The sequence below is a fragment of the Narcine bancroftii genome, chromosome 1 (assembly GCF_036971445.1).
Source record: "Narcine bancroftii isolate sNarBan1 chromosome 1, sNarBan1.hap1, whole genome shotgun sequence".
NCBI lineage: Eukaryota > Metazoa > Chordata > Chondrichthyes > Torpediniformes > Narcinidae > Narcine > Narcine bancroftii.
The window spans coordinates 8,034,599-8,049,202 of record NC_091469.1 but is presented as its reverse complement, the minus strand read 5'-3'; the positions used below and the strand labels follow the sequence as shown (position 1 = coordinate 8,049,202).

Sequence of the window (14,604 nt, the reverse complement as noted above, 5' to 3'; positions counted from 1 at the left end):
AAAACCACATTGATCAATATAAATAAACATAATGTAGTCAGCATATCACACAACTGTCAATTGATTTGGACAATGCAAAAATGTATGGCCTCAGTCCCTTTGGTGTGATTCTGTTTCTCTGTAGAACATAGAACACCTGTAGAATCTTTACACAATTCCTATTCATTTTTTTTCTGAGGAATTAAAGCTATCAGGCACAGGGAATGCCTGAGGGGAGATCTGATGGTGGCATATAAAAATATGAGGGGTATAGACAGAGTAAATACAAGTAGGCTTTTTCTACTGAGGTTAGGTGAGATACAAACCAGCAGACTGGTTTAAGGATGAAAGGGAAAGGTTTAGGGGGAACGTTAGGGGAAACTTCTTCACGAAGAGCATTGTGGGAGTGTGGAACGAGCTGCCAGATGAAGTGGTGAATGAGGGCTCAATTTTAACATTTAAGAAACATTTGGACAGGTCCATGGATGGGATGAGCATGGAGGGCTATGGGCAGAGTGCAGGTCAGTGGGATTGGCCAGAATAATAGTTTGGCACAGACTAGAAGGGTCAAAAGACCTGTTTTTTGTTCTGTAATATTCTATGGTTCTATGGGAGTGTCAGAAAAGGTCACCGAGAGGTTTACATACAGGACACAATTTGGTAAACAGGCATCTGTTGGCAGGCAGCCCTGATTAGACGGTTACCAAGACACACTGTCCCAAAATATCAAGAGGAGAGCAGCTTTATAAGGCGACTGGAGGTTCTAGATAGAAAAGTTTCAACAGGTACTTAAGCTGGAGAAAACTGAAAGGGGAAAAACTTGGATGTTAACAAGTTGGAGGCTTACTTGAGAGCCTGTGGAGTATCTTCCTGGAGTTCGAGCACCAGATGTCTTTGCTGATCCGACAGAACTGTCTGTACTGCTCCGACTGCAACACTGGGTACGAAAGCATTTGCCATATTCTTTCCTCACCTGAAATGTGCAACAGAAACTTGCATCAACAACGCAAATCTTCCCTTATTTACTTAACAAACTGACTTAATCATTCTTTGCAAGGTTATTTACCCCACCATTCATTTTTAAAAAATATTATTCACTCTGACATGACTTAACAGTATTAACAAAAGCAATCCAAATAAATCAATCTTATTAAACAACAGAAATCTCAATTAATATAATCAAAGCACATAATTCATCAAACCCTGAAATAAGGTTGATACTTATTATCATGGCACTGAACTCCACAATTATTTGCTTATATCGAAGCTTTGAAGATGTCCCTGACACTTGATAGGCAGATATTTCTACAACTGCCCTTAAAGCTATTCACAATTGCACAGAGAGTGCACCAACTATGTCAGTATATTCATAAGACAAGTTTCACTGAAGAGTCTTTTTGCAGTTCAGTTCTCCTATTTCATCATTAACCTAATTTCAATGACCCACACAACGGCTGTGGGCTGCTGGAGACTTGGTCCATGGGAACCCAGTATCAGAACCAGGATTTGAGAGAGTTCTGAGGGCAACAAGTGCTCCTGAAGGGGTTCCTTATCATGTCAGAGGTTTGGAACTGAAGCTCGGTTTGCCAACGGGGTCTGTGCGGCTGCAGAGGCTCTGGCAGTGCTGGCGTCGAATCTACAGGCACTCAGTGGCTCTGAAGTGATTCTCCTTTGCTTCTCTTTCCCTGACTGTGCAGGGTGCCGGGCAATACCAATAGTGACTCTTTGCCCACCTTATGGCAGACTAAAGGAAATTACATGTAATATTACATTTTCTGTCTTATTACATGACAATAAAAGAACCTTGAATCTTGATTACAAGCATGAGTCTCCCACCAGTTGAACTATAATGCTGTTGTTTCATTTTGATTATATGTTCTTCAGTCCTAAAATCAATGTAATGCCATTAACAGAGTGCATCACACATCAAAAATTTCAATGATGTTCATCCACAGTGGTGGAGTTACTGATGGAGTTTTGGAAAAGTTTGCATTCAAATTATTGTTCATTATTCCAAGCCTCTACCTGCATGGTTTTCTATTCCAATGCAAACTCCAGAATCTGGAGAATTTGAGCATAGTTAAATGAGCTGGACACTAGGGTTACTACAGATGGGACTTGGGCCTACCATTCTAAACTACTGTAACTCAATCCAACTAGACTGGAGGATTTCACTCAGTCCTCATTCAACAAATGGGAAATAATGGGGATTGTAACAGTGTTTAATATTCCAAACACCGGTGTCCAGGTTTTGTGGCTGTAATGAAGAAACTGTCACCTTTACTATCACATGGTGAAGCTTGCAGCAATAAAAAGAATAAATGCTGGAGGGACTCAGCGGATCCAGCAGCATACATAGGAGGTAAAGATGTACAGTGTCACCAATGTTTCAGGCCTGAGCCTGTTAGGTAGAGACCTGCATAAATTTAATGCAGGGATCCAGAGATCATTGACCATGACACTCCCTCTCCCACCCCCCCCCACCACCCCATTTCTTCCCCAGCTTTCCCACACAGAACACCATTGAACACAGAAGAAAGAGCAGAGGTAGACCATTCGGCTCCTCTAGCTTGCTCTGCCATTCACTAGCTGATCTATGGCCACTTTCCTGCGCTAACACCATTTCGCTCAATCCCCATCACATCTGCAAACCAATTACCAAAGGGTAGATATTAATACATGAGCAGCTGAGAGAAGGTTTACTGGACCGATGCAGCACATGAAAGTCTGGAGAAACTCAGCAGGCCGTGCAACATCTACAGGAAAGTAAAAGGCCATAGATTTTTCAGGTCTGAGCCCTTTGGCAGGAATGTCAAAAATCAGGCAGATGCCCAAATAAAAAAGTGGGGGGGTAGGGATAAGAGGAGAGGAGTGGGTGGGGGGGGGGCAGCTGTGCAGGGAAGAGGAAGAAGCACATGCCAGGAGGTAAGAGGTCATAGGTGGATGCAGGTGAGAGGATAGAAGAGAAAGAAACTGAGGTGATAAAGGAGAGGAGAGGCCAGAGAGCTAAGAAGGATAGCTCTCTGATAGGAGAAGGAAGGGAAGGAGTGGGGAACTGAAGGAAGGGAGATAGAGGAAAAGGGAGAGACTGAGGGAGGGGTTAATGTAAATTGGAGAATTTTTTCTTGTTTACCTTACTGAAGAGACACCTGGAACAAGTTCTCGTTTCCCATAAAACTTGATCCCCTTAATATTAAGACTTGCAATATCAAAGGAATCATGTTAATGAATGGAAAGGGAAGTTCAGAGAAGGTTTACTGGACTGATATTTCTATTGGGCATTATGTCACAAGAAAGGTTGGACAGTTCCTGCAAGAGTTAGGAAAAAGGAGAGGGAACTTGACTGGAATATCCAAAAGTCGTGATGGGAAAGGTTGGAAGTTAATCTAGAAGAATTACAGTTTACAAAGAACAGCCATTTAAAATAGACATGAGATCATTCTTTTTACCCCCTTCTGAAGTCATTAAGCCTTTGACATTCTCTTCCTCAAAGAGCCATAGTCTTTGACATAGCACAATTCCCGATAAGCAACAAAGCCAGGGTTGAAGGTCTTTTCACCCACAAACATATTAAATGATCTTTGAATAAATTCGACCCAGCAAAGGAGTAATTGGCTTTCTCCTGCTCATAACTCTGATCTATCTCTGACTTGAATACATTATGATTGAGCCCCACAGTCTCTTGGGGAAAGAATTCTGAAATAAGAAACCAGGCTGTTCTTCTAAACTCAAAGGAATACAGTCTGCTTAGTCTCTCATCATTATACAATTCTTTCAACCTGCCCAATGCACACATACACTCCCAACCAAATCCCTGAAATAAATCTCATAAAACCTCATCACATTCCCTTCTAATATCTTTCCTTTGGTCGGAAGACTGCATGAGTCCCCTTAACACTGTCACGAGGATTCCATATGATTGCAGTAACATGGTGTCATCCATGCACTCAAATCCTCCTGCAATATGGCCAGAATAATGTTTTCCTTCATAATTGCTTTTATGCTCGCAAGAATTGTTCCATGAGCTCGGTGACTCACTATTCCAATTCTCACCATTTAGAAAACACACCACTGCTTTGCTACTTTTTTTTTTCTAATAAAGTGTCTTTCCTCACATTTTTACACTTTAGATTCATTCACTTTGCCCTTATTCACTCAGCCTCTCCCTTCCCTTGAAGCCTCTCTGCACCCTCCTCACCATCTACCGGATGCACTTGATCAAGCTGTACCCTCAATCAAGTCATGTGATTTTGAACAGCCAGGTCATCAAAGCTCCTTGCTGTAGCACTCTCAAGCTCTACCCTAGCATTTTGTCTATAAACCTCAGTCCATCTTCTCTTCAACCCTCTCTGTTCCAATTATATTTCACCATCTCTTCTGTTATCAAAGACCCTACACACCACATCCTCTGGTTTTGCCTCATATACAAACTCAAAAGTAATTAACACATTTTCTTGTCATAAGTCCAATAATTATTTTTTTGAATGCTCTGGCCTGTTTCCTGAGTAAACAATTCAACTACCTTCAGCTTAATAAGCACAGAAAATAAAGTCCCGCAACTCTGAACAATCCAGGGTCGGCACCAAGGGGGGGACATCTGCAGGCCTTGCCCACTTACAGCTGCAGCCGTCGCTCGCCGTCAGACCCGCCCCACTCCCTCCAGTGTCACTAGTGGGTAATGACACCTGATGCTGTAAAAGCAGCTCTCTCAGAACCTACATCGGCGGGGCAGATGATGGTAATAGCTTTCCCCCCACTGCTGAACAATTTTATGAGATTGCACTGTGCCCTCCCTCTTACACGATAATGTTCTAACATTCATTCTGGTGCTGATACTAGAACAGTCTCATCTCTTGTGGGTTCTTATATTACGTTGAGTAAGTTTTTAATGCCACAATTACTGTAGCAACTTCGATCAACATAATAGGCTCTTGGAGGCTAGGAGAGGTGTTAGTTTGCAACACATTTCTTGAATGAATTGGTAACGAAACCCAAATGAATTTTCTCAATAAACACAAATAGCAAAACTACTGAAGAAGCAAGTAACTTTCAAGCGAAATACTGGTTAACTGTAACGTTCTAAAGTTCTGTGTAACTCGGATTGCCCCACTAACGGTGCAGGCTAACAAATCTACTTTTAAACGCGCACAAATCTCCACGCGTGCTCTTTGAAGAACACGCTGGCCCTGGCTCCAACTGCTTGCTGCCGGCACTGAGCTGAGTGTGTAGTTATCAACTCATTCCATCACGCCTGCGTTCTGGCGGACATGCCAGTCCCAACTGAAGCCGCTGCCACTGGGGCCGAGCCAACCATGCATGCACCGCCACGCTCCTTTGTGGCACCATAAACGGTGCTGGCCTTCATGCATGTGGCCAATGGGGAGAGGACTATGGACCCCAGTGGACACTGCTGATGCCCATGGCCACAACAGGTATGAAAAGAGCCTTTGGCTCTTACAATTACTGTTTAAAAGGTTATTTGGTTCTATCAACTCGTGATAGATGTATGGATCTGTGTTCCCTTATATAAATATTCTGTTAAGAAATTAGGAGTTTTGTGATTTTATATGAAATCAAATACAGATACATTTATATATAATTACTAATAAATTTGTTATATTTGATGCACTAAAGGCTTATCTGAGAGGTCAAATAATAAGTTATTCGACTAAGGTTAAGAAAAATGATCTCAAGGAAATAAATAAATTAGAGAAAGAAATTATGATTTTGGAAAAAATTTACAAAAAACCCATCGAGGAAAAAAAGGTTAGAATTGAAAAATAAGAAATGCATTTTAATTCAATTCAGACTTATAGGGCGGAAAGATTGATTGACAGAGGTAAACAAAAATACTATGAGTTGGGGGAATGGGCGCATAAGGTTTTGGCTTGGCAAATAAAAATGGATCAAGCATCGAGAGTTACTACTGCTGTTGAAAAGAATGCAAAAAAATAAATATTCTGATATTCTTTACTTTATTGAAACAATGAAACATACCACTGTTACTATTTTTTTATTGTCTGAAAAATTAAAAATTCCGAAAAGTGTCTGGTCCCAGTGTTTTGGATGAATGATTCTGTACCTGTATAAAGGTATGGTATTTGAATGGTTGGAAAACCTTGTTTAGATCAGTTGATTGAATTTTACAAAAGTGCGAGAGAAACTCAAAAGGTCAGGCAGCATCCAATGAAGAGTGCAGCCTGAAACGCCGACTACCTATTGCATTCCATGGATGCTGCATGACCTGCTGAGTTCCTCCAGCACATTGGGTGCTGTTCCAGTTCTTCAGCACCTGCTTACGTCTTGTTTAACAAAGATAATTTTTAATTTATTTTTAAAATAATTGGGATACCAAGCCAAACAAAGGAAAGATTTTTATGCATCTTGTGCAATTGAGAATAAACAGAATCTTGATTCAAACTTGAACACATGTAGACTTCACAGGACCAGACTTTCATTAAAAGAAACCAGTTAAAAGTCTGGAAAATACTTCGTAAAAGTTTCAGTGCACAGATGTGACATTCATTCTGAATGTTTGCACAAAATGACTTTTTCCGTAAGTGTGTCTATGAGGCCTTAAACTATTAATATTTCTGACCCAATTGGATTTGCTTTATTGAAATGTCTTTTTGTATGTAAATGCTGGCTGAAAATGACAAGCATGTTTTAATGGCACAAACTGAAATTCAATCAACTGATCTAAACAAGGTTTTCCAACTATTCAAATACCATACTTTTATACAGGTATAGAATCTTTTATCCAAAGCACTGGGACCAGACACTTTTCGGAATTTTTAATTTTTCAGATAATAAAAAAATTGTAACAATGGTATGTTAAGTCTGGATGGGTTGCAACAGCGGGGCTGGACAGTGGAGGGGGATTTGCAGCAGTGTTTGTGGCAGCGCTGGAAAGGGGGGGGGGGGTTGCAGCGGTGCTGGATGGGGGTGGGGTGTCCGGGATCAGGCCATCTATGATGAATTGGGCATGTGTATATGGCGAATTGGAGACACGGGACTCTGTTTTTCTGCTGGCACCTATAAAGTAAGGATTCCCTAGGGTTTCACTGATTACCAACACGGAACTACATGGATATTCAAGCATGAGCTGAGCGTGGGTCGCATCGGGTCAGGTTTGGTGCCAAATGCAATCTTTGGTGTGCAGATGACATCCATGGAACAAATGTTTGGCTTTCAGAGGTTTTCGGTTTTCAGATTTTAAAAAATGTACCTGTATTTCTTGTAGCATAAGAAGTTAACTTATTATTGGTCAAATGCTCACAAATGAAGCATTTTGACATTCTTGTTGTTTCACTATTGAAAAGCCTGTGGTGAGACTTAACTTTTGAATATTCTGTTTTCACACAAAACAGAAGAATCTTTTCAATTCTGTAAAATGTACAGAAGGAAACCTTTAGATAGGTACATGGATGGGAGGGCTACGGAGGGCTCTGGTCTAAGTACAGGTCACTGCGACAAGGCAGAATCATAGTTTGCCATAGACTAGATGTTTCTGTGCTGTAGTGATCTATGGACCTACCTGTGCCAACTGTTGAATATATCCATCAGAGATGGCCCAATAGCTTTGTTTGTCAGATAAAGTCTTAATCTTTATAAGGAAGGAATTTTAAGTACAATTTTAGAGACTGTACAAGCAGATTTTGCCCAAAATCCAGAGTTAAATGTCCTATTTCGTACAAGATGCTGTAACATTTCATTGTTGCTGTCATAGGTAACTGGGTACAAACAAAGCTATAAATGAAAGTGTGGCACTTGGGAATGGCAAGGTGTTCTCTTTATAAATGAAATCTTACATAGGTTGATACAAAAATGTACCAGAAAATCTCCCACTTTACGAGCCGAGGGTTGAGAGGATATGCTGAGCTATAATGGGATGTGAAATGCTTTCCAATATTACTGATGGTGCAGCTCAAATCTGGTAAGAAAATAATGAGCAAGGTTTTCCAGTCACAGGGTAAACTTCTATGGAATGGTATATGACTGGAGATTTTTAAATGATTGACCGTCATACATTGGAGTTTTCATGATGCTTTTTGCTTGTCTGTTTATTCCCTGCGACCCTTGCTCACAGAAGAAGGTGGATGTTGTGCTGGCCTTCAATAGTCAGGGATTGACTTCAAGAACTGTGAGGTAATTTTGCAGCTCTGTAAAACTCTGGGTTGGTCCACGCTTTAGTTCTGGCTACCTCATTGCAGGAAGGATGCAAATGCTTTGAAGAGAGTGCAGAGGAGATTTACCAGGATGTTGCCTGGATTGGAGAACAGGCAAGGTCGATAGAGATAAGGGGTTTCTCTTTGGAGTAACGAAGGATGAGAGGTGACTAAGTAGAGGTGCATAAGATTATGAGTGGCTTAGATAGGCTGGACAACCAGAACCTTTATCCTGAGGTGATAACAGGAAATACCAGAGGTCTTCTGTTTAAGGTGAATGGAGGAACATATACTGGAGATGTCAGAGGGAAGTTGTTTTACGCCAAGAGTGGTGGGTGCCTGGACTGGATTGCTAGGGGTGTTGGTGGAGGCTGATACAATTGGAAGTTTTAAAAGATTCTTAAGTACATGGATGTCAGAAAAGTCTGACATTATGGTAAGAGATAGGGAAGGGTTAGTTTGTGTGGAGTAAGTCAGCAGAACATTGTGGCTGAAGGGCCTGTACTGTGCTGGAATGTTCTATGTTCGAGAAGTGGCAATACATCCGAGGTGGTCTGGAATTTTCCCTATCAAGCATGCTTTCTTGGGCCTATCATGCAGTGTCCAGATTCTCTGATGTACAGGCCTCTGTGCTCACTTTACCCTATCAGTAAGGAGCTGTGATTAATCAGCATATTAATTGAAAATGAACTGAACGAAATGTTGGCGAAACTCAGCAGGTCATGAACCATCTGCAGGAAGTAAAGAGTAACCAACATTTCAGGTCTAGGCTCTTCATCAAGGTATGAACAAAAATATAAGGAAGCCTGAATAAAAAGGTGGGGATGGCGGGACGAGAGGAGGGAGGAAGGGGCAGGGGGAGGAGCACAGTCCTTCAGTCAAGAGATCATAGGTGGGAGGATAAGAAGGAAAAAAAGCTGAGAAGTTTTATGGGGAGGAGGGTAGCTCTCTAAATGGAGAGGTTAGGGGAATGGAGTGGAGGGCTGGAGGAAAGGAGACAAAGGGATAGGGAAAGAGAGAGAGAGGGGGAGGAGTCTAATGGAGACTGGAGATCAATGTTAATGCCAGACTTCTTTTTGGCCTGTGTTCCTCTATCTGTCCCTTCCTCCCCTCCCTCCTCTCCTCCCCCACATTTTTAGTCAGGTGCCAGCCTACTCTTTGCTCACACCTTGACAAAGGGGACAGGCCCAAAACGATGGTTACCCTTTACTTCCTACAGATGCTGAGTGGTCTGCTCAAATTCTCCAGCACATTTGGGTATCGCGCCACAAAACCAGAAGGAGTGAAACACGTCTGCAGATTTCCTGGGGTTTAACTTAAATTGATTTAAATTGCTTGTTGTCATGTGTACCAAGATACAATGAAAATATGTTTTACATGGGGCAAGTCAATTCATTCATTAGTACGGCAGGTACTAATAATGCAACAAAATTTCAAGGCATGGAGGTACTTGGACAAGGATGTAGAAAAAAAGAACAGTTGAACATTGCAAGTATCCAATAACAGCAGGAAAGAAACTGTCCTTGAATCTGGGGTTTGTGATTTCAGGCTCATGCAGCTTCTGCCCTATGTGAGGGGGAGGGGGGGGGGAGGAGAAGGGAGTGTGACTGGGGTGGGGTGGGTCCTTTAATATGATGGCAGCTTTCCTGAGCCAACAGAGAGCAGAGATGAGGCCCCACCCATGCATAATGATGTAGTAATTAATTAAAACAACTTTATATTCAGATTAAAGATCTAAATTTGGTCAAATTGATCTTGGATTGGAACCCAAAAGTTGGAGCCATTTCAAATCATTCTCTGGCTGCACCTATTCACAGTTTAAATTCATTTCAAGGCATCATCAACTATGATTCAACCAATAAGTTATTCTAAATCTATAATTTAATTTAGCTTCTTAATTAAAAAAATTAGACAAAGAGCAAGGCAATAGGCCATTCATTTCATTTTCCTGCCTCATCTGCTTGCTGACATGTTTGTTGATGCACTGCCAGACCGAGACCACCTGCAAATTGGAGGCACAACACCTCATATTCTGTCAGGGCACCCTCCAACCGGATGGCATTAACATTAGCCTCTTTTAAGCTGCAGCACCCGGGGAGCCCTTCTAGGTCCCGGGTGCGATTACTGGGGCAAAGATGCTGGACGCACCTTTTAAATTGCAGGGGGATCTACCCATTAAATCACCAACCCAGCGATTTAAGGGAGAATCCCACCCCTGCAATGATGTTCCACATACTCACCGGAAGTTCTCCCAGATGTTCGGGTGTTGGCTGCCCAGTGATGCATGCACGCAAGCGCTGACATCACCAGAATAAGCAGGTCGGCCATTCTCATTTTCAAATCACCTGTGGACGTGACCTAGGTAAGTAGAACCAGGTTTCTTGACTACCTCTGAGGTAGGCCAGGGACCCGGTTGGATTCTGTCGGGGTTGGCAAATTGCCCAGTTAACCCCATTTTACTGCCAGTTTGAAAAGGCCTAATGACTGTTTCAGTATCCTCTAGCCCCTCTCCTCCATGTCCACTTTTCTGTAGTGCTCTTTCTTTTCCTTTTCCCCTCTTTCTTTACCTCAGGACTTTATTCACTGTGCCAACACCCTCACCTCCCTCATTAAATCTCATCTTTTCTCTCTCCTGGCCTCTTCTTCATATCCAATGATCACATTTTGTCTGTTGGTCTGTACGTCTCTCCCTTCTATTTCTTTTATTCAGACACTGCCTGCTTCTTCCCATACTTTGAAGAAGTGATCAGGCCCAAAATGTTGGTTATACATCTTTATCTTCTCTGGATGCTGGTTCCTCCAGCATTTCTGTGTTTTTACTATAATCAAAGCATCTGCAGACTTTCGTGTTTCACTCCTGGCTTACAAGCAGATTCTGCCCAAAAACACCAATTAACCTACAAATCCCACACATTTTGGAAAACTCTTTATTGCACTAATTACTTAAAGTTTTGGTTATACTGTTACAAATGGGACTAGCTTGGCTGTCATAGACTAGTTGGGCTGAAGGGTCTGTTTCTGTGTTGTAGAATTCTATGATTCTAATTGCACTCAGAAGACAAAGCAGAAACATGGATACACCCCATGTGCAAAGCAACAATGTCCAATAAGTTCTGAGCAAATGTTGCTAAGTGTACACATTCTAGGCCTCTGTGTTCATCAGCAGGCCTTTCCTGGAATGGAGTGAGGGCTACCTTGGGATCAGATGTACCAAATATAAAACTGAATGATTCCCGTATAGAATGCCAAATCTCAGTACATAAAATCTATTGGGATTAGTATAAACCTCGATCATTTATAATATGCTCCTCCAGTTCCTTACTCACCACTTTAAAGAAACCCAACAGGGCTACAACAGCAACCTCTCATCTGAACCATCTCATTAAAATTACACAATACTCTGGAGCAGATTGTCTTTCTGCTGACACAGACAAATTAAAGCATTAATAGAACATTGACTACTTTAAAATGAGTATTTCTTGACTTCAGAAGGTCAGAGTTTAAACAATAAACAGTCAAATCTGAAAAGGCAATTAAAGATAGTTAAACAAAGGGGAAAGGTTAATGCTTGTCGAAAAATTAATGAACTCTGACAAGTCTTCCTTAATCTCCTTACAGAGCAATTCACTTCTGGATTATTATGATAGCACAGTAATGACGAAGAGTAGTCATTAGATGTTACAATTCTCCCAGCCCACATCAGAGAGTTGTATGCTCTTCGGACATAAGAACTAACCTTCTTCTGTAGGACACAGTGGAAAATGAATATAAACATTCCCTGCAGTGAGTTGAAAATGGTGAAAAGATATGCCATGATAACAGTGCTTTCGTTAATGAACATAAGTCCAAAAGCCCACGTAAGTCCAAGGAGGCAAAGAAGAGCAATGGCACCAATGACCCATGATCTGTAAAGAATGAAAAAAAACACACACAAATCATTTAATGTACTTTTCACGATGCTTCCAAGAAATTGACATTCTTGCCAAGTTCAGTAATTTTAGTCTTCCCCCCACCCCCACTTAAGAAGCACGTATAGGTGTTGTTCATTACTGTTTTCAATCACTGTGTCTTCACTGATTCAGAATAGATTACTTTTTTCCCCACAAATTGTAAAAGATTGGAACAGAAATTTAAATGACTTCCAAACTGGACTTGTACCATTCAGAACAACTGCAATGAACCCCGGCATCATAGAAATGTCTAGAACTATTGTCTATGGTTAATGAATTAGTTTTCAGGAGTAGCTTTCATTGATGTTAAATTGGCCATTGAACATGAATCCACAAATTTAGATCAGACCTTGTAAACTAAACATAGTCACAAGGACATAGCAGGGTCTCTCTCCCCACCTCCATACAGAACGCTTACCATCACACCAATGCCCTCCCCCCCACCTTTTTAAATACAAGGCAGAAAAAACATCAAAGCAAATCAGACAAGAGAAACAAAATTAGAAAAAATAAAAGCTAGTCGATCTTCTGTTAGCAATGAAGTGAAACATGTCACAACAACACATCATTCATGCTGTGGGATGGGGGAAGGGGTAATAACAGGCGTAGGAGAGAAGACACCTTCACCAGAAGAACAAACTGAAATTATTCATCCAGTCAAAACTCTCTGGAATTGGTCACTTCCTCACCAAAATGTTCATTCTGGAAAAAAAACACTTGCCTTTTGGTTGCGAATGTCTTGCCAGAAGATAAAAATACCAATATTGTGATTTTTGAAAAAATGAATCTATTTACTTTAACTGCTTCTTCATTGTGAATCAATTATGCAGTGCAACTAAACATAGCTAAACATACTTTCTTGAACTGTGCCCAAACGGAAGTACTTGGAGGTAATTATGTGCCGATCAGCAGGCCTTGGTTCTTTCACAGTGACACCATAATCAGGCCTACATACAAACAGGACGTGTAAAATCCTATATTGCCTGTTTTCTTTAACATAGACATTATCCCAATGGATCCCTAGAAAATTATACAGATGGGCCACGCTGAACCACTATATCTTTCACACTAGTTCAAACTAATCTGACAATTTTTTGTCTTGAGTAAAGCAAAATCTAATTTATGCATATATTGGATAGGATCATGAATGAATCTTGGGATGGCAAGCAGCTCAGGATATGTAAATATTTAAAGAAATGTTCTCGTTCTCGACACAGTTTGCTCTTCTATCTCGATGCAAATGACAGAGGGGACAATGGAGAAAATATTATGGATGGGGGTCAGCTTTCAGCATATGTCAAAAGACCACACAACATGACTCTTGTAAGTTATTCAGATCATTCTTACTTGATGAAGGGTCTGTTATCCTCATAGCTAAAGAATGCATGAATGCAAGGACAAAAACAGCAAAATTAGAAAATAATGGATTTAGCAGCAAATAATAAAATAAAGAAAATTGAATCACCAGAACAAAACGTTTCCTCGTTGCTCTATGCCCACTAAAGGTCATTGATAACAAGTACCAGAAAGCAACTATTCTTCCCTTTAGTGATGTATACATTGATCAACACATTACTGAGTGTACTGTAGGCTCAGCACAAATGAAATCCTACAGCCATTCTGAAGCATTGAGAGCATTAATGGTCTGATTTCAACAATCAAGTACTTGTATCAAAGACAGAAATGCTGCAAGAACACACCTCTGCTTTGGTTTCAATGTTCAGCATCATTTTGGCTTGTTTCCCAAAGAAGCACTTGACTGTTCTTGCAACCTTATATTCTCAAGGTTGAATTACTGGTCGTTAATTACCTGTGTCTAGTGCTCGTAGATTTGCCCTGGAGTACAGATTCAAACCAAGCTCCGTACCATCCCAAGATGTGGAGCCTTCATTGGTCGATTGACACCCAGCTGTAGGTGTGTTAAGTGCCCCCATCATTTGAGCTAAACAGAACATCTACAGATAACTGGGCCAAGTGCCTCTTGCCATTTCAGACTAATCTCATTAATAGCTGCTAGAAGTGAGTCATTGTTGGCCAAGACTGCCAGACAGCAAATCATCTTCCAGCAGGAACCACAACCACCCCCACCCCCCCCACCTCACCCATCACCCTGGTCTCAACCTCTTCTCACTCTACCTTCAGACAGAAGGTACAGAAGCCTGAAGACCAGCATCTCTAGGTCCAAGAACATTTTTTTTCCAACAGCTCTCGGGCTCTTGAAATTATCTCTACTACCCTCACCCTATGCCAAAAATCTGTCTGCACTATTAAAGCATTGCAGATTTTTGCATTAATTGCAACTGCATTTAGCTATCCTTTTACATCTTTATATATTTTGAATTAGACAGACAGCACGGTAACAGGCCCTTCCAGCCCATGAGCTGGTGCCGCCCAAATGCCCCAATTAACCGATAACTTCCGTATGTTTTAAAGGGTTGGAGGAAACCAGAGCACCAGGGGACGACCTACACGGACAAGAGAAGAATGTACAAGCTCCTTACAATGCG

At 41.2% G+C, this 14,604-nt stretch overlaps 1 protein-coding gene across 13 annotated transcripts in view; it reads right to left on the bottom strand.

The window, feature by feature from the left end:
* LOC138755016 (adhesion G protein-coupled receptor L3-like) overlaps nt 1-14,604 on the bottom strand; it is a 747,574-nt gene that overhangs the window by 25,937 nt on the left and 707,033 nt on the right. For 10 of the 13 annotated variants that reach the window (XM_069920224.1, XM_069920177.1, XM_069920159.1 and 7 more), the window contains 3 exons: nt 13,445-13,471; nt 11,884-12,052; nt 827-952 (listed from right to left, as the gene is read on the bottom strand). In XM_069920224.1, the coding sequence (XP_069776325.1) occupies nt 827-952; nt 11,884-12,052; nt 13,445-13,471 (322 nt within the window). The remainder of the gene's footprint in view (nt 1-826; nt 953-11,883; nt 12,053-13,444; nt 13,472-14,604) is intronic. The other 3 variants (XM_069920232.1, XM_069920170.1, XM_069920242.1) reach the window with 1 other exon arrangement.